The sequence below is a fragment of the Drosophila eugracilis genome, unplaced genomic scaffold (genome assembly GCF_018153835.1).
Source record: "Drosophila eugracilis isolate 14026-0451.02 unplaced genomic scaffold, ASM1815383v1 contig_2159, whole genome shotgun sequence".
In the NCBI taxonomy this organism is placed as follows: domain Eukaryota; kingdom Metazoa; phylum Arthropoda; class Insecta; order Diptera; family Drosophilidae; genus Drosophila; species Drosophila eugracilis.
The window spans coordinates 723,074-742,036 of record NW_024573043.1 but is presented as its reverse complement, the minus strand read 5'-3'; the positions used below and the strand labels follow the sequence as shown (position 1 = coordinate 742,036).

General features: G+C 46.3%; 1 protein-coding gene across 1 annotated transcript in view; it reads right to left on the bottom strand.

The window, feature by feature from the left end:
• Nucleotides 1-18,963, bottom strand: part of LOC108116020 — a 38,799-nt gene that overhangs the window by 6,216 nt on the left and 13,620 nt on the right. Inside the window, 17 exon segments of the mRNA XM_017227707.2 lie at nucleotides 784-958; nucleotides 2,266-2,528; nucleotides 2,647-2,784; nucleotides 3,029-3,374; nucleotides 4,320-4,568; nucleotides 6,446-6,633; nucleotides 6,714-7,598; nucleotides 7,739-7,820; nucleotides 8,199-8,488; nucleotides 8,602-8,769; nucleotides 9,414-10,106; nucleotides 12,104-12,725; nucleotides 12,821-12,978; nucleotides 13,432-13,932; nucleotides 14,361-14,632; nucleotides 17,425-17,608; nucleotides 17,727-18,314. Of these exon segments, the coding sequence (XP_017083196.2) occupies nucleotides 784-958; nucleotides 2,266-2,528; nucleotides 2,647-2,784; nucleotides 3,029-3,374; nucleotides 4,320-4,568; nucleotides 6,446-6,633; nucleotides 6,714-7,598; nucleotides 7,739-7,820; nucleotides 8,199-8,488; nucleotides 8,602-8,769; nucleotides 9,414-10,106; nucleotides 12,104-12,725; nucleotides 12,821-12,978; nucleotides 13,432-13,932; nucleotides 14,361-14,632; nucleotides 17,425-17,608; nucleotides 17,727-18,314 (5,802 nt within the window).

Genomic DNA, 18,963 nt, shown 5'->3' with positions numbered 1-18,963 from the left:
ATTGCTGGCAAAAGCAACAGCAACATCAGCATCAGCACCAACAGCAACAGTAAAAGCAACAAAATGAAACAATTGAATTGCGTGCAAATTTCATAAATTGCTTAAAAAGTCGAATTTAATTTTCGTCCGAACGACGCCCGGAAGTATGCGGGGCAAAAACAGTTTTTAATTACTTGCCGCTCGCCATATACTCGTAAACTGCAATTAAAATCTCAACTCTATATTAAATGGTGGCAAATTACGTTCGCCAACTGAGGAATTTCTTTATATAGCAGACAGACACACCGTTTAAAACAAAATGCTCTACTCTTTTTCATTACGCTCAATTTGGAAACGGGCTCCAATAGACCAACTCCCTCCCGGCCATGTGTGATTCGCAAGCGAGCCAATAAACATTTGGCTGTTGCACCTCTTGCCATTCGTTTTGTTGGTTACTCTTCCGTCAGTTATGACAGCACTGGTTGTGGTTCGTCCGCGTAGCTTTTTCTGTTCAAGGTTCGCCGGCTCTGCTAGCCGCCTGACAGTTCCGTTGCCGTTTGAAAATTGTCAATCAAAAAACCAATTAAGCGAAACGTGGGCTGCCCCGGCTAAGCCACACCAGACCGGCTGGGGAACGTTTACCCCGGTCAATGGCAGTCAGATTTGTTGGCCCGCTAGTCGGCTGACAGTTAGTAAGTGGCCTGATGGCGGCTAGACAAGGCTGACAACCATTTAAGTGGCATGCTAAAGTCCTTCCATGCTGCTCCTATCCATCTCTTACTTCTAGTTGGTACTCGTACTCACATGCAGAACGCAGAGATACAGCTCCTCGTTGGCGGTCGTCTTCAGGAATTTGTTGGCCGCAATGATTGTATTTGACAAGAGATGACATTGCGGCACGAATTTCGATGTCCACTCGATCAGGCTGTAATTGAGCGTCCAGACCAGCTTCGTGTGCTCCACGCTAAATGGCAGCGGGCTGTAAAGATAACCCAGAAATGTTTAGTGATTGCAAAAAGGATAGCTGCTGCTGTTCTCGGCATGTTTCCATCTAAATTAATTAGAAGTCTGACGACCGCAGAATTGCATCCGCCGATTCCCGTGGCCCGTGGCCAATGGCCAAAACTGCCAGCTCCCACTCCCTTATTGCTTTTCGCGCGTAAAATTACAAAATAATTAGTTCGGGCGAGCCAGTGGTGTGAGCTCCGGCTGCTCGCTGATTAGTTGCCGTGGTCGTGCCTCCCAAATCCAGGGCCATCCATTGATTTTATGACCAGTGTTGCTGCTGCTGTTGGTGCAATTTTCGCTGAGGTTTTGGCATATTGGTTACGCATACGCTGCGTATGCGCAATAAAAGTTGTTTGCACTTCAAAGCCAAAACGTAAAATTCGAGTTATTTCCTTCAAGGTTGCCACAGCCCTAGTTAAAGCTTAAGTTTTGGCGCAGCTTCCCCAAAACTTGTCAAAAGACAAAAACAAACTTAAGCGCGGTTGAGGTGAAGTCTATGAAATTCCATCAAAAGCCGCGAACGAGGAGGCAGCTGCTCAGCCAATAATTAGAACTTACTGGCGAGCATAAACAAGCAAATGCAACGTAAACGCTAACAACACCATGGCTCCTCCATTGATCAGAGGCTGGGTTTGACTTTGGAAAATCTATCGAGAGCAGCGGCAAAGTTTCAATGGCCATGGTTCATCGATGTTCTGCACGTTGTCGAGTTATGGCAACTTCCTCTGCCGGCATATCCTTTACCCAGAGAGGAGGGGCTCGAATGCTTCCGGCGCAGTCCTTGAAAAGTTTTTGATAACACCCTAAACAAAAAGGGGTGGCGGCCAGGTGGATTCAACAGTGGCAAAGGCAGAAGCAGCAACAGCAGAACATCAGACCACAGAGCCCAGATGCCGATGAGCCAAGGTAACTAATGCGAAATGAGAACTTTTGCCATTAGTGAGTGGATCTGTGGCACAGATATAGACATGCCAGGAGCAGCCGCAGGAGTTTGGAGTCATGGGGAAACCCCACCAACCGATTTGATGAGTTTCCATTCAAGATGCTACCAGGTACTAGGTATGGCTTTCGACTTTCGAGTAAGTTCCACTTTCAATTCAATCCGAGGGTAGTGCAAACAGACCGATAATACCAACGAACCCGATGGATGAGAGGGGCTGTTAATTGCGCAGAGAGGCAAATTATGGAGAACAGAATCCGGTTTCGGCTTCCTACTTCCCACTTCCCACTTCCCACTTTCCAACTTCCATATCCTCCATGGACAGACCCCGGACTCACCTCTCATCAATGATGCCATGACGATTGATGTAGCCCACAATTAGGGCTCGCAACAATGCCAGCTCTTCGCTGAGCCGTCCCATTGTCGTATTGGTCTTGCTGCAGCATTCCAGCAGACAGAGCAGCCCCTGCAACGTGGCGATGCGTATGAAGCTGTGCGTGCTCTTCAAGTAGACGTTGCCAATCAAGGAGCACAGGACTTGCAGCTCACCCAGGCTGGGGATCAGGAGGGCCTGGCTGCGGCACAGTAAGTAGATTATATGCTGCAAAGTACAAAGAACATTAGCAGTGAAAACAATAGAATGCCAGGGTGGAAACTGAAGAGAAACAGGTACAAAGAGGTGACCTTATAGTTATTTCTTAACGTGTATCCAGACTCACCTGATGCGAAATAGTATCGTCCATGGCCACATGCTCTTGGAGCTTGAGACATCGCTCCTTAATCCATTTGATGTGGTCCCGACTCTCGCAGATCTCGCAAAACTTTACCAAATTGGGCAGCACCAGGATGTGATTCAGCTGTCAGAGTATGGAGCGAAATGGCAAAAGAGTTATGGCAAGTTGCAGCTGCAAATTAAATCACTGCCAGCTCAGAACCCCCAAGGATCGCCCTAAAATCGCAGTAGCCTGCTGCACTGTAGTGCCCGCAAAACGGCTGGCATAATCAAATTAAAACCCATCGAATGGCCAGTATGCGATGTGCTATGTGCGAATGCTGGCAATGCACAGGACGTGACTGCCGCAAAAGTTTGACAGGACTTACCTCGATCATCTGCTGCAGTACGTCAAAGACCAGCTGCGTGCTGCTGCGAAAGTCAATTCCCGACAGCTGCGTAAAATGGCGATAGTTGCGCATTGCCATGTCGGGCACATCCGCATCGCTGGACTGCTTAATGTCCGCCGCGTTTGACTGCTCCCCGCCGGATAGGCCCACGCCCACCGCAGCCTGGGCCTCCATTTGGGCCCAGCTGAAATTGAGATCATACTGATTGGCCGCAAAGGTGCGTGTGCCAATCACATTGTCGTGGTTCAGCTGCCGCTCTAGATTGGGCTGATAGAAGACATTGCATGCATCCACCAGCAATTGCACCTTGTGCAGTTTCTTTAGGCTGAAAAGTATACATATTTGTAGGTTTTAAAACTGATGGATGTGTGGGAAAATGTCGGGTTGTCGGTGGCGATAAAGTAAACGTTATTGCTGCCAACTTGTATCGATTAAATGGCGCATACGCACTGTTGACAGAGCAGCCGGAATGGCAAGTAAAAACTATTTGCTTGTAATTAAAAACTAATTTATAAAGTCAACATCGGGCGACAAGGATTTGTCAGAGTTTCGTGTTACCCAGAAAAGCCAACAGCACACACACACATTTAATCTCGCCAGATACTCGTATAAAAGAGCCATTGCTGGCCAGCTAATACGGAAAATATGTATTTCCCAAATTTCCTGGGGGTTGTCAACAGAGTTTTTGATATTTCAGCTTCAGCTTGCTGGCTCTCAACCCTAGTTTTTCAGATTTTTGGACGTTCCGTTCCAGGCAATTGAATCGCGTCGACGACCAGGAGACATGAAAAAAGAGTTTGGCACTCGTTAACTTTTAAAATTATTTTCATAATTCATGTGCTCACGTCACGCCATGCCATATAGTCATATAACATATATATATATATATGCAATATTCGTGGTCCCATCGACAAAGACTTTTTGTCGCTTTTAATTAAAAACGCAGACATTGTAAAAGCATCCGAAAACTTGTTTACCAAATTGTTTTTGGCCGCTCCCATGTTAACAAATTAGTTGTGCATTTAAAGTTGAAGGATTTTTTCGTAATGGGGAACGATATAAAATGTGCCATAGCACAAAAATCAGGATATACTCGTACGTACACGCTCATTCACAGACTCAACTTTTGCCGTTCAGTGTCGTTCGCATTTAATTTGTACTTTTTGCCATTTACACATTAAAAACTTTACCCACTGCTGTGCTCTGTGTGTGAATTTTAATTTTCATAAATTTGTGCCCGAACCCAAGAGCGAAACAAACGGGAACTCACCTAATGCTGTCACAAGTGATGCGCTGCCAGCGAGTCGTGTGATGGAACTGTCCATTGGCCTGGCCCACAATGGGAAAAGTTTTGTACGTCATTAAAAGTTCGAGGATGGCCTGCAGGCAGACCTGCTTGATCTGGAACTGCTCCTGCTGATCGACCATGTGCTCATCGTACACCTTATTGATCAGCAGTAGGAACGTCATGAAGTACTCCTCGAATTGCTGGCGGGTGGTGTAGCCAAAGATGGAGAGCCTGGAATCAGAGAAAATCAAGAATCCAGAGTGGCTATGAGTGTCAATTTAATTACCGACAGCCGGCTGCTGTGCGTCTGTATAGGAGTATTTGTGAGTGTGTGTGTGTGTTTGTAAGTAATTAATTGAAAATTGGAAATTTCTGCATAAAATGTTTTCAGCCAATGCTTGAAATTTTAATTCAATTAGTCCTGGCCTCTTCAAATATTTAAAATATGCAATATCCTCGTACATGCGAGCATATACATATTTTCCATCTACTATATATATATATATATATATACGATTATATAGTAAAATGTGAGCTGGCCTAAAATGTCAATTAGTCTTCGATTACTTTAGGCAGTCGGTGAAGCGGCAGTGGCAGCTTCATTCCACCAGCCAACATCCCTTTCGTAATGGAGCCCGGGGTGCTGCTGTGCATCGTGGTGGTTTCTGTGCAATTAGCAACAATGTTTCTGGAGCAAAGGCAGCCGTCCGCATCCGCATCCGCATCCTGGCATGACGTGCCTTTTGTTGCCAGCCATCTGCAACACGCACACATGCATTTATCTCACTTTGCTGCTCATAATTTGTTTATATCGCTCGCTGCCTCGACGGCGGCTCTTCCTGCTGTGCTGTGTCTTTTAGCCAGCTTTTATCCCCCAACCCTGCCTCTGCTACTCCTGGCCAAAATGCATGCATGTCTATGCTAGTGATGCTGATGCTGATGCTCATACTGATCCTGCGCAGAGTTTCGTCTAATAGAGTTGTTGATGTTCCGCTCCGTCAGCCCTTTGGGGATTTTGTCGTTATCATCCTCGCAGCTTTCCTCGCTGCCGCTGAAGTGACTCCGCTGTTTCCCCCCCCAGTTTCCCCTGCTGATGTGGTTTTGATGTTTGTGCTCTTGTCGGTCGGCCAAAAGCCAGAACAGCCAGAACTGGATTGGCTTGCCGGTTTTTGGGGCGACAAAGTGCGAGCGGAGTGCAAGTATGCATGCTTTTTAGGGGGAGGTCGCAGAAGGAAGTCAAGTTTTAGGCTCCGGACAACCAACAGCCAACAACCACTGCCAGAGACATCTAGCCGTGTACAATTATTCCGCCCAATTCCTGGCTGATGACGATTCAGCTTTTGGCTTTCAGCTGACAGCGTAATGATGACGACTGCCATCGAAACAATGGAGCAATAGCTATAACGGCTTGGGGAGCCTGTCAAGTGACAAGGACGAGGCAAACAAGCCAAGGACAATGACGATGACAATGAAGTCTTACGGCCCGCACTCCTACATATGTGTGCATGTTTGGATGTTTGAATTTGGATTTGTGCTTGTGTTTGTAATAGAACAACAGGATGTTGATGTTTCCAGTTGCGGTTTAGCCGTCGTCGTTGTTGTCGTTGCCATCCTCATCATCGCTCCATGTAGCTGCCATGCGCTCGTCAACGCTGTCAGGGCATTGTCAGCAACTTTGTTGTTGCTACCGCTCTGGATCTGGATGTTGTTGTCCGACACAATGACAACGACAGCAGCGACACCAACAGCAATAGCCACACCAACAGCCAGGACAATGCAACAGAGCCTGGCCGATTGATAAGGGGAAGCGACAGTTGACCAGCCGGACAATGGAGCCTACGGCCCAGGTGACGGACAACCAACTTGACTGGCTTAAGGTGAGATCCGAAAGTGGATTTAATTAGCAGGTTGCATAGCACTTGATTTCATACCATATTGGCCAATATTAAAACGGTAGCTATCATAAGGGGATAACCTATAATAATGACCTATAATCTGTTTCGGTATTTTGTTAATAATTGTCGTTACTTACCCTTTATCCTTTCCGAAAACGAGCTATCTTATTTTTAAATTTTCACCCTCCATATTTCAGGCAGACTCACACTCACCTCTTGACAAATTGGCGCAGGATATCCACATCGCTCAGGCTGTCCACAGGAATGGAGGGCAACTTGCCATCGGCCTGTTGCTTCTGCTGCTGCTCCTCTGGCTGCTGGATGAGCTCGTGGGGAGTGACCGCGTAGGCATAAAACTGGTGCGTTCGCAGTAACGAGATGCCAATGGAGGCAACCAGCGACTTGGGGTGAAAAGAAGAGGAAAGAAAATGGAAAGTGCTCCTGGGTCGGACTGACAAATGACCAGGCGAATGTCACTTACCAATGCCACTTGGAACCGGGCCAGCTCCTGCCCTGCGAACTGCAGTCGGGCATCCTCTGTGCCTGCCAAGACCCTGCCGCTGTCCAGGGACTCGATTTCAATTTGCGTTTCAATCAATTTGGCCAGGAAAATCGCCTGCGGTGCCGGTCCCTTGGCCTTGTTTCTGTCCGGGCGGTGCTTGCGATAGAAAATGGTGTCCTGCAGAATGCAACGGGCCACCGAGTCCAGTAGATCGAGCAGTTCACATCGCAGAGCCGAATCCAAACTGGCATTAAGCTCCCTCCAGATGCGTGGTTGTTGCAAAAGTGCATCAACGGTGGCCAGCAGCACGCCCAAGGCGTCTTGTTCCGACTCCTGTCGTGTTGGCTTGACCAAAATCTGTTTGGCCGCACCGGCCAGCCATCCAAGGTAGGCCAGCAACTGCGGCTGATGCTCGGGGCGCAGCAGGTGTTCAGCCACGAACTTCTCCATCAGCCGGGCATCGATATAGATGAGTGCTGTTTGCTCCACATTCCGAATGCCGGCCATCAGCGTGGCCACCGCCCGGGCCACATCCAATTGCTCTCCGCTCGGTGGTGACTGCTGTTGTGTGGCCTCAGTGGAAGCCACCTTTGCCAGGAGCAAGGAGCAGGATACACGAGCCAGCGGCGGCGGTTGCATGTAGTTGATGTGTGGTGCATGTTGGATGCACTTTTGCCGGAAGGAGGACATCATGGCAGCCAGGGAACCAGCGATGGCGTGGCGCAACAGCCTGGCCTCCTGTTCTGGTCCCAAACTTCGGAGCAGGCGGTGCAGCTTTGGCTCCGATTGGATCTCCAGGAGCAGTAGCATAAGCTGCTTTTGCTGCTGCGGAGCATCCGCATGTTGGGTGGCGAATTTGATTAGCTGCGGGCGGGTGATGGCGTTGGAAAAATGTTGTCAAAGGGATAGAGGATGGTGGGTGAAGTGGCAGTAAGAAGGAGGAGGAAAAGAACAACAAATTAGCTGTGGCAGTGCCATAATGGCCGAGTGCTTGTCCCATTTACCTGCGCAAAGAGCCAGCTCTCATCAATTATGCGCGACGGCGTTGCAGTCTCATTGTCCTGGCGGCACTCCAAGTCCTTCAGACTGCGATGCGGAGCAATGAAACATAAATAAAAGCATCAAGGATAATGAGAGTCTGCTGATCCGAACTTGGAGTACTCTTCGGTTTGCTTTCAGTGTGTACTCGTTGGCAAGGAAGGGAAACCACTTCGCGAGGGTGGGTCGTACTTTCAATTCGTTAAATACCGACAAGGGTGGAATTTTATATTGTTTTCATTGAAGGAATTCAATGATTTCTTAACTTTCTTCATTATTTGATTCTATTCCTGATACTTTTTATTGATATTATTATTAAAAGACCAGAAATTGATAGTCACTGACCCACCCCAATGTGCAGCAATGTAATCAACTGAATATAAATTGCCATTGCCTCGGATAAATAATTGCAGGGGTATTACTTACAGCAGGGTTCGCAGGGCGTCTTGGTCCTCTCCGCCTGCCAGATCTCCCTCGACCAGCCGTTCGTAGATGACGTTCCTGGCGGCTGGGCTGCTCTGAGCGCTCAGTCGACGGGCCAACCGTTCCATAGGCAGCTGCAGCGAACGTTGTCCTTCGTGCAACTGATGCAGACGGCTAAGGAGTTGCAGGGCTTGCAGTGTGGGATCCCCATCGCTGCCAGCGTCTCCAGAGGCCTGCCGTTCAGCGGACTCACAAAGACGTCCCAATAGTCGAAGGACGATGCGAATGGATTGCTGGCGGGTTGTAAAAGAAGGGAACGAGGACGACAACAGGGCGGATGAAATTACGCGCTTACACAAAAGCTAGGCAGCTGGGCTTTGTTATGCAAAAGTCTTTGGCAACTTACCCTACTCAATCGATGGGCATTCCGGAACAAGGCCACCTGCAGTAATGAGCCGCACTCGGGACGCTCTTGGCATAGCTCGCCGAGGAATTCCAAGTGGTCAGCAATTAGGAAATTCAGATACCTTCCGTCGAACAAGCGGCGCACTTGTTGCGCACTCCAATCGCAGCCCTGCAATTAGTGGACAATCGTGATTTGTTCACGGGTTCACAAGAATGGGAATTGGGAATTGGGATTTTGCCATTAGCCAACAAGTGGCGCATGTTCGAGTGGCAATCATTTAAAATTATGCCCGCCAATGAACTGTGCTTAAAGTAAGCCAACCGTTTAAAGGCTCACTGACGCCGGCGGGACACTGAACCGAAAGCCGAAACCAAAAACCCGATGCGGTGAACCGCAAAATTGCGAGTGCGACAACTGTCAGCTGGAAAAATTCGCATTGTCGTATATGGTTTGGGCATCCGGGGGCCTGGGAGGCAGGCGGCTGGCGGCCCGGCAACGCTGTCGTCTGCCAAATTCAAATTAAACTAATGTGTCTGATTTGCCATTACTCCGCCGTCCTCTCTTTACTTAGCTACACTGGGAAAATAAATAGCCAAACAGGCTAAACAGACAAACTCGCGAACTTATAAATCGTCTTAGTAAAAAAAAACTTTCCAGGTTCTTGAAGTTTTTGAGTTGGAAACTTAAAAGATTTTGTATCTGTAACTTGTCAAAAGATTGAAAAAATAATGCCCCTAAATTGGTTTTGATTACATAATTACCTAGTTAATAATTTATAATTTTCAAATCGATTTTTCTTTCACTTTACTTACCACATTTGCACGACAAACTTCCCGTAGCAAGGCTCGCTGCAAGTTTCGTTTCAGCGGCAGCTGGGCGGCGTGTTCCATGAGGGCCACCGGCTCCTCCAGCCGCATGGCCAGGACCAACCTCAGGCAGGCCAGTAACACGGCATCCAGTGAGCCGGATCCCCCTTGGCCTGCGGCACTCATCAACAGCAGGCCATAGTATTTGCAGAGAAATTCAGACTCGGCCAAAACCAAACGGAAAACTGATTGAAGTGCATCCTTGTGACGCGAGCGGCAGCAGACGTTGTGCAGGGCGTCCACGAAACGCCCGGCCAGCTTACAGTAGGCATGGCCCACGGAGGAGGAGCAAGATGAGCCGGGATCCAAGTCCAGGAGGACATCCATACAGGCGAGCAGCTTCTCGCTGAGAACTTTGGCGAAATAGTTAATTTCGCTGATGGTCGATCGTCCGGCGGAAGAGGCTGAGGCGGCCGCTCTGGCAGCTGCCGCTGCCGAAGACGTCGATGGTGCCTCGTCCTGCCAGTGAGGAGCTGCCGATGCCCAGCTGGGCTGCAAGGCCTGCAGACGACGCTCGGCCATTGGATTATTTTTCAAATAAAGTTTTATGTGATTCACTAGATAAATTTCCTCGGTTTTAAGGATTACGTTGCCCAGCATAACCATGGCCAGAGCTAAATCACCAAAGTTGCCGACGCCCTGCAACAAAAATGGGGAAAGAAAAATAAATAAGGGGAAAAGTAAAAAAAGATGTAAGTTCGTTGGCTGATGACTCCTTTCGTTGTTGACCGCCAGTGCAGTAAAGTGTGAAACTTTGCATAAATTTGTGTGACAAAGTTGCCAGTGCCAACATCAACATATTTTCCGGCAGTAATTAGAACGTAGACCCATCCTGCACATGTGGCGAATGCAATTCCATTTGCGACTCGGACCCGGACCCGCTTGCTGTGGCGTACAACATTTTAAATGAGCTTTTTTTCGAAATACCTCGCGTTTCTTCTCGAGTCAATGTTTACACGCAGAATGTTATTTAAGTTGCGGTGCAATTTCAATTTCAATTAAAATACTGCCGTCATAAACTAGTCACCTGCATCCCAGCATCCATCGCCAGCATCCCACATATAAACACCCTGGCAAATAGGAGAGGCGGGAAGTCCAAACTTAATTACTCATGCCACCTGAGCGGCAGAGACTGCGTTAAATTCTGTTAATTTCCCTACCCAACTCATCTTTTTCAACTCTTATACATGTCCAAATTAAATAAACGATAATTAGTTAAAGTTTTTAAGCTGTGCGCATAACTTGCAAGGTAAATGAAGTTGAATCGCCGTCGGCAGTAAAGTGTCAGGTCGCCATTAATACAAGCGATTGAGGAGGATGGGCGAAAGTTGGTTGGTGACCGGCGGTCAAAGCCATTAGACACGTGGATGCACGGGAGTCGAGTGGAGTCTTCACATGCAATTGACTGCCTACGACAAGTACTCGACTCGAATACCCCGAGAACCCGAAGAGCCCGGAGTACCGAGAGTACCCTGAGCACCCGTAGAACCAACACACGCCCAGCTGTGCTAGTGAGACTGTGTAATTAAGTTGGTTTTAACTGTAGCATAACGGTTGACTGGTCTATGGTGGAGGGTTGGTATGGGCGACATGGGTGGCTGCCGGGGGGGGCGTGGCTGGCCCTAAAGGCACAAGCTGCATGGCAGGCAGACCCGACAGTTAATGCATGTGTAGCTTAAATGCGCATTAATAGTTGAAAATGTGCGGCGTTGAAGCGTAGGTATTAAAAATGTCACGTATACGACATGTGGCACATTAACTACAGCGCCACATGGATCAGCAACAGTAGTGGCAACAGCAACAGCAACAGCAACACCAAAGCGAAATAAAAAATTGCCCCGTAACTGCAACTAAGTGCATTCGTGTGTATGTAAATGGCAAGGGTTGAACGGACAGACCGGCAGCAGCGGCAATGACAAATCGTTGATGAGCTTCTGAGGGTCGCCAATGGCCTACAGGTGTTTGGATAACTCTTTTGTATATAACTATATAGGGTATATATTGCCTTTAAGAAGACTCAAATTCGAAACATTCTTTGATGGAAGCAGGAGTTGTGAATATAAACTGATGAGCCATCGCCAGCAATCGCCTGTCATCTTAGGAACATCGAACATCGAACATCTGCCGCACGGCAATTTAATGTCATCGAGTTCAATTTATGCAATTGCAGGCGTTGGCCCTAAGTACCAGTTAAGTCGCACGGCCATCGTTGCCAAACTGAGAGTGTTGTAATTTGTGGCATTACTTCAATTATATTATTAAGTGGATGCCAGGCACGCCCGATGACACCTACTCAGGACATTCATATGTCATTTGCATTGGCAACTTGCCAAACCGTCGGCTGATAGACAGCTCAATGTTCATTTGCATGTCGGGACCGGATTTTAAGTTTCTGTCTGCATTCATAAATATTACAAATTTCCTGACGCCTCCAAGTGTGTGTGGGCTTGTATATTTAAGCAGGCTTTTCGCATATTTATGAGTTCAATCGAGAGAGAAATTGCGGATAGTGGACGGAAACGGCAGACAGTGGATCTGCCGGAGTCTTAATGTACGCCGTAATTGAGGCACTGACGGGCAGCTGTGAATTGGCTGAGTGCTTTGTCAAGTTTTAGGCCACTGCATATTTAACCCACCTGCTCGATGAAAAGCTGCAGCAGCTGCAGGAATCCCTTGCTGTCGGCCAGCACATGGTTGCCATTGTTGCGGAAGCAGCTCTCCAGCAGCCGCAGATCTCCAACGGAGTTCAATCGCCACTGGCGCGAAAATAGGCCACGGCACAGTGTCCCGTACACCGCGTCCGCATCCTGGGCACTGCGATACGGCGGCGTGTCCAGTTGCTGTACACTCCGCTCGAAAAGTAAAAGGAGGGCCAGGACCTGTTGACTCGGTCGTGCCTCGATGAATTTCTCCAGCATGCCCAGCACCACTTCCCGTTGGGTGTCGAGTTCGCGTCGTTGCGCCAGCAAGGCCTCTCTGGTTTCCGGCGTGGGCGCCGCACTCAAAGGACTCTGGCACGCCGTTCGACCTGAGCTATGGCCCTCGGTGTCCAGCGCCTCCTCCAGCTGACTGTGCATAAAGAATAGCTCGTAGCTGAGGGTCTTCAGAGCCAGCAAAGCCACATCGCGCACTAATCCGTTGGCTAGGAGATTGTTGGTGATGCTGATGATCTTGGGTATGGTGATCAGCTGCCGGTCGCTCTTGTGGGTCAGCTGCACCAGAAATCTTAACATGGGTGGGACAATGATGAAAGCGTTTCTGGAAGGATAGATAATAGTTATAGGTTTTAAATTAAGTAATAAGACTGTTATATTTATTTAACTTTTCACATTTCTTTCTGTAGCTCTACTTACCTATCAATCCCGCTTTCAATCAGATCCATGTTGCTTAGAATCTGGTCGAAGATAACATTCTTGGAGTCCAGTATACTGTAGGTAACATTCAGCTCCAGCAGTTGGGAGAGCAGCTTCAATATGGGTGCCTGGATCAGGGCATTGGATTTCATGAAGAGCTGAAAGGGGGTAGGGGAAAACAAGAGATGGGGTATAGCATGTACCTGCTGGAATACTAGTGCTCGGCAAATTTTTGCCATTAATAATATATCAATGGTTGCACTCTGAACCCACCCACATGCACAGTCACACACTCACACACGTAACAGATTAAGGACTGCTCCCCAGGATGGTTGCTATTCGTGTCTGTGCATTTTTAATCAAACAAATTGGCTACAACTAAAATTAATTAGCCATTGCTGGCCACCCTTGCTTTTCTACAGTGGGAAAAATTGGAATATATTTTAAGTTATTTTTTATTCCAGGTAAGGAAATTAAATTGGAGTACAAACTGTTTTTGATAATAGCCTTTAAATGTTATTTTCTCTTTGTTTTAAACACTAAACTTTCGCATTTAACTAGGTTTTTCGCTTAAATACATATAGAAAATAAGTTTCTTTGAGTGTACTCACCGTCAGACAGTATATGACCAGCGGCTCGAATAGCTTTATAAGCCGGGCACAGTCACCCGCCGGCGGAGTGGCCGGCTGCAGGCCCTGCACAAAGAGCATGCCCAGCGCCTGGAGTGGGGCAGTATCAATGGTAGCCTCCTCTGGTTTTGAATTTATTGTTGGCAACAATGTGGAGCCGGCGCCGTGACCCCTGCCCTTGGCCCTAAAGTAGGGACGTATGAAGGCGGCATGGTGGCCAATTCCACCGATGGCCGATGGTTGCAGTACCACTTGGCTGGCATAATTTTGGGCGAATAAATATTTCAACAGTTGCCGCAGACATGCAACGCACTCGGCGGGTGCATAATTTATGAGCTTGGTCAAATAGTGGAGTATTTCTTCGATTAATTTAAGCTCCGGGGACGAGGTAGTCGCCATGCCCTCCAGACTAATGCTCAATGCGTTGAGGCAGGTTTTCAGGAGACAAATTAATAAGCTGCCGGACTCGTGATTTATGGTTATCTGGGGAGTGAAAAAACAGATAGAAAAGAGTTGCTTAGCAGGGGGAGGGAGGAGTAGATGGTGGCAACCTAATGCAACCCGCACATTAAGTTACTCCGTGCGAAGAAGTTTTCTGTTTGAGCTGCGAGTGGCAAAAGTCAAGTGAGGATGCTACGTTGGTTGCATTTCGTCGCGGGTTGAATTTTTACAACTCATTGCCATTGCTGCGGCAGTGGCAGCGGTAGAAAGTGTTGCATATAAAACGGCGCATTGCGCTGTACGTGCATCTTGAGGAGAACTCCATCTCGTGCTAGATCTGGGGATGCTGAATGCTGCGATGCTGGAAAATCTCAGTGCACGTGCCGCGCAACTTTTGCCATTTCGGCGCCACACCAGCGACTTAATGGCGGTTGCTCGCTCTGAATCTGCGAGTCCGTGGCCTGACTTACCTTGTAGCTGTCATTAGCACCTCTTAAAATGTTGTAAAGTTTCATGTAAACGTAATCGCCGGCAAAGTAACCCAGGGCCTGCAGGGATGCCGCTGGCGGTTCGCGGGTGAAAAGCTCACTCTTCGGCGGCTTGGAGCTGCCGCCGGAATGGGCAGCAGTGGGCGGGCGTTGATTGGTGACCAGGTGATAGTAGATATTCAGCATCTTGACACTGTGACGCAGCAGAAAGTCCAGGTGGGCGGCATTTGGGACACCTGAGCTCAACATGGCACCTGCAATGATGGGTTGTGGGGCTTATTAATGGCAAATTAAGTGATCCCGCCCGGGCTAATTGTGTTAAAATGCAAACGAGCTCTTTAAATTATACAAATGCGGCGTAATTGCAGCTCACAAAATGAAAAACGCATTAATGGATTTGCAATTGAAAAATGCACGATTCAATGGGATTGCCATGGCAATATCCACCTTAATATGTACAACTGTATGTATGTACTGAAGGTGGTAAAATAATGTGAAATTAAAACAAAAATTGCATAGGTAACAAGCGGAAAACGCTTCAAAGTATGCTATGATTTATCAGCGTTAATTAATGTGTGCGAGTATGCGTGTGTGTGTGTGTGTGCGAGGCATGCAACATTTCAATTTATGTGTCAACAATGCAGCATTCAGCGGCAATAAGCAATATAAATTTGTATTTGGTACTCGCAAAAGGAAATGCAAATGCAAAAAATTATTATTTACAAATAAATTAAATTGTATGCGCATAAATATTTATAAAAATTAAGTGTTAAGGGAGCCATTTAAAGAACCCCTTCGGGGACGACGATGGGCAAGTGGTTATGCCTGGCGGCCCCGGATCGCCGTTTGCATTACATTTACTAATTAATTGAAAATTGCACACACACACACACACACCCAATCGCAATGAGACGCCGCCATTCTTCCGTTACCAATTTATATTTATTTATCGCACATTTCAGTTATTTTTTCCCATTTTACCGTTTGGCGCCAGGGCAATGTTCGATTATTTCACGGCAAGCTGGAGTGCATTTTCACTGCTCACGATAGGTAAGTAGATGAATTAAACCGCACGATATAACAACTCCATTCGTACACGGACAATTGTGATAAATGATTCCCTAAGGCTCTTAAAATTCATTTATTATTTGTGAAAACTTCAGAATTGCTTTATGGACAAGTACATTTCATTCGCTCATGCCATTTATCTAACTTAATCATTTTGAAAATTCATATGAAATTAGAGAATTAAGCTACTTTATGTAATATGCATTGGGGGCTTACAGTCAGTGAGGTGAAAGGTTTTGAATTTCTTGTTCGATGAACAAGTTATGTGAATGAAATATTTCTAGGAAAATATGTTTACAAACTATAGACAAATATTAGATATTTGTAAAGGTTTAATAAAATACCAGAAAGAATCTATGCACCACGACCTAGATATCCTCCATATCTGCCCGCAACATCAGGTGGTTCAGTGGCTTTAAGCCAACGGTGAACTGTGAATTTACATAGGCCACAATTAAAGGATTTTCGTTGGCTGTTTGTTTTGGTTCCGGGCATGAATTGGAAACTATTTGCATACATTTTGGCAACTGTCAAAACTTATCATGAAGCGCACGGGAGAGTGTCGGAAAACATTTGGCGATTCTGTTTTCAAATCGATGTCCAGATAGGCAACCGGACACATGGACACACGGACACCATAAGTACACGCGGCTTAAATATTAAATTGTTGAATGTGCAATTTATGTGAGCGGCACAAATGCAAATGCAAATTTTAGGTGCAAACCAGATAGGTGGGGTTGTAGGGACAAAAGCAGCCGGCGCCACTGACACAAAAATTGTTTAACATTTAATGGTTTATTAATAATTTAATTACTTTTTGATTATGGTGGATTACATTAGCGCGTAGCAAATACGCGGCTGGCATGATAAATAATATAGAGCCTGCACCACCCACCCTTCATCCCTTAATGTCCCTAAAATATATAGCATCCTAATGCACGTCGACCGATCTGCTGAACGGTGGATGGGTTTGGCGGTTGTGAAATGCACTAATGAAATTGAGTTGAAGTTTGGTTTTCTGTTTGCTGTTTTTTGTTGCTGTTGCTGTTGTGTGCTGTAAACATTTCGTAAATTGAATTGAAATGTTTATTAGTGCACTATCTGCATTACTGTTGTTGATGTTGCCACAGTTGCTGGTATTTTTTAGATGCACTTTGTTAATGATGCTGTTCACAAATTATTAAATTAAAAACGCTCAGCTACTGCAGTGTGGGAAAATGTGAGCCAGTCGGAAGTTTTTGTTTTGTGATTTAAATTGTCGCCTATTTTCACTATTGGAACAAAAGTCTATTACAGCGGCTATAAAGCTGCCTGTCACAAGCCTGTGGGAACATTATTTGCCTCATCAATTGAATAATTAATTCATGTAATGAAATTCCTAAAAGTGTATTTTATATTCGACCAATCTAGGAACTGTTATAGCCCCTTTTTTAGTTGTAATATTTTTTGGTAGCTAAATATACTTTTAGTACAACGGAAATTTAAAACCATTTATGCTAATTTCCCGTTTTTCTTGATTAAATTTAAAAATAATAATAACAGCTAAAAAAATAGACTGCGCCCAGTCACTTACACCGCAGCATGAAAATATTTATGCAAATCTATTTAATGACAAACAATTAATTAAAATGATTTATGCAAACGTTGCCACAGCATTCATTACAGCATAATGCAATTAAATATGCAGTCTGAGACTAAAAATTACTGTTTTTGTAATTCCATTTAAATTAAATTAGCCAAACGAGCCACAAAGCATCGACCATCGACCATCGTCCCTGGCCCATTCGAATAAATCCAATAAATATCGGAAATATCGGGAAGGCATTCGAGCGAGCAAGAGAAATCATCAGCCACGCCAGCCAGCCATGAATTAATGCGGTATATGAATGTGAATTTCTGTTAAAATGGGCATGGCTGTGGCTTGGACCAGCAAGGAAATAACCGAGTAACCCCTTCACCGATCTGGGCGCCCACTCACCTGCCATTAATTTGCCCATCACATCAATCAAATCGTTCTGGCAGCTGAGGTCCGCAGCTGTTGCATTGTTGTAGTAGGCATAGCTAATGCAAATTTCAACGAAATTGAATTCCAGCCAGGCCTGTTGATAGTCCACGAAATTGAAGTGCCTCAGCAGGAGGCGCAACGCGTAAATTATGCCAAACTGTAAAGGGAAAACAGGATGAGACGGGATGTGTTTCGGTGTGGTTTGGTCTGGTCTGGTCTACCAGATCGATGCTATTCGATTTGGTTCAGTTCGATTGGCAAACACAAATATTTACCTGCACATTTTTATCATTCAGCGTCATCAATTTATTTGTCAAGCGATACAAAACTTTGGCCAAAACTTTTTCCTCCTGCGCGATTTGACGTTGCGATGCCGTTGCCAGAGCAAAAACATGCCCCTCGGCGATTCCGATGCCGTAACTTGCTTCGAAGTAGGCCGACGCCGCAGAGACTGTCGCTATGGATCCGGATGAGGCAGATGCCGATACTGAGGAGCTGCCAGAGTCCGGACAGGCTGAGACGGCGGTGGCCATTGCATCCAACTCAGCCAGAGGCGGCACAATCGTCGAACTGGCCCGGAATAAATTACGCAACGTCACGGACATGCTGCCAAATATGCGATAGTCGAAAAAATCCCACAGCAAATTGAAATTAGTTTGTTGAGTTTCCACGTTGACGTTGCCATTTCCATTGCCTTCGATTTCGCTGCCTCCACCTCCTCTTCCTACGACTTCATCCTTCTCAGAAGACGGATCCTGGCGCGCCGTTTGCATTATAAAGCGGCAAAGACAGCAGGCGGCGTGCTCCCGCACCCGCGCATCATCGTCGCCGAGCAGATGTAAAAGTTCAGCCAGAAACTGTGCCTGCAAGGGGAGCAAAGTGTTTTTGAGTCAGTTGACGGCACGTTGTAAATCAAAAAGTGAGCCAAGTTTTCATTATGCAGTTTGGCAGTTTCGAATGCCCGTGCAGATGCGGTTTGCCTAGTCGATTTGTCCCGAAAGGTGCAACACTGAAGAATATTTAACTGTCATTGAATCTAAAACTAATCTTTACCTTTTATAAAGATAAGTTGGAATCACCAAAGAATGTATTTTTCGTGATTTAGCAAACCTTAAATCTTATGATCTGCCTTTAAACCCTCAATTTATAATTTATAGTTGCAATTTTTCTAAGTGAACCGCCATCAAAAAATTCGTGATTCCAAGTTTTGAACTTTGGGAAAACACAGTCAACCATAATTGCAACTACGACTGGAATACGAAATTCTAGGCACCATCAATAGATGGCAGAATAGGCACACCAGTTAAGCTCTTTTCATGCTATTACATTTTCTTGGTATTCAGTTTGATCCGTCAATCGTCTTTTGGCTCAATTGTTTGCCGACTCTCGAGCTGATGTACGTTTTCCCTCTCAGTGCCATTTAGTAAATTGCTTAGCTTTGTCAAAATAATAAATAAACAAATATATGTGCGAGCGCCACAAAAACCCCGAAGCTCTGAGCTTCGCCTGTCA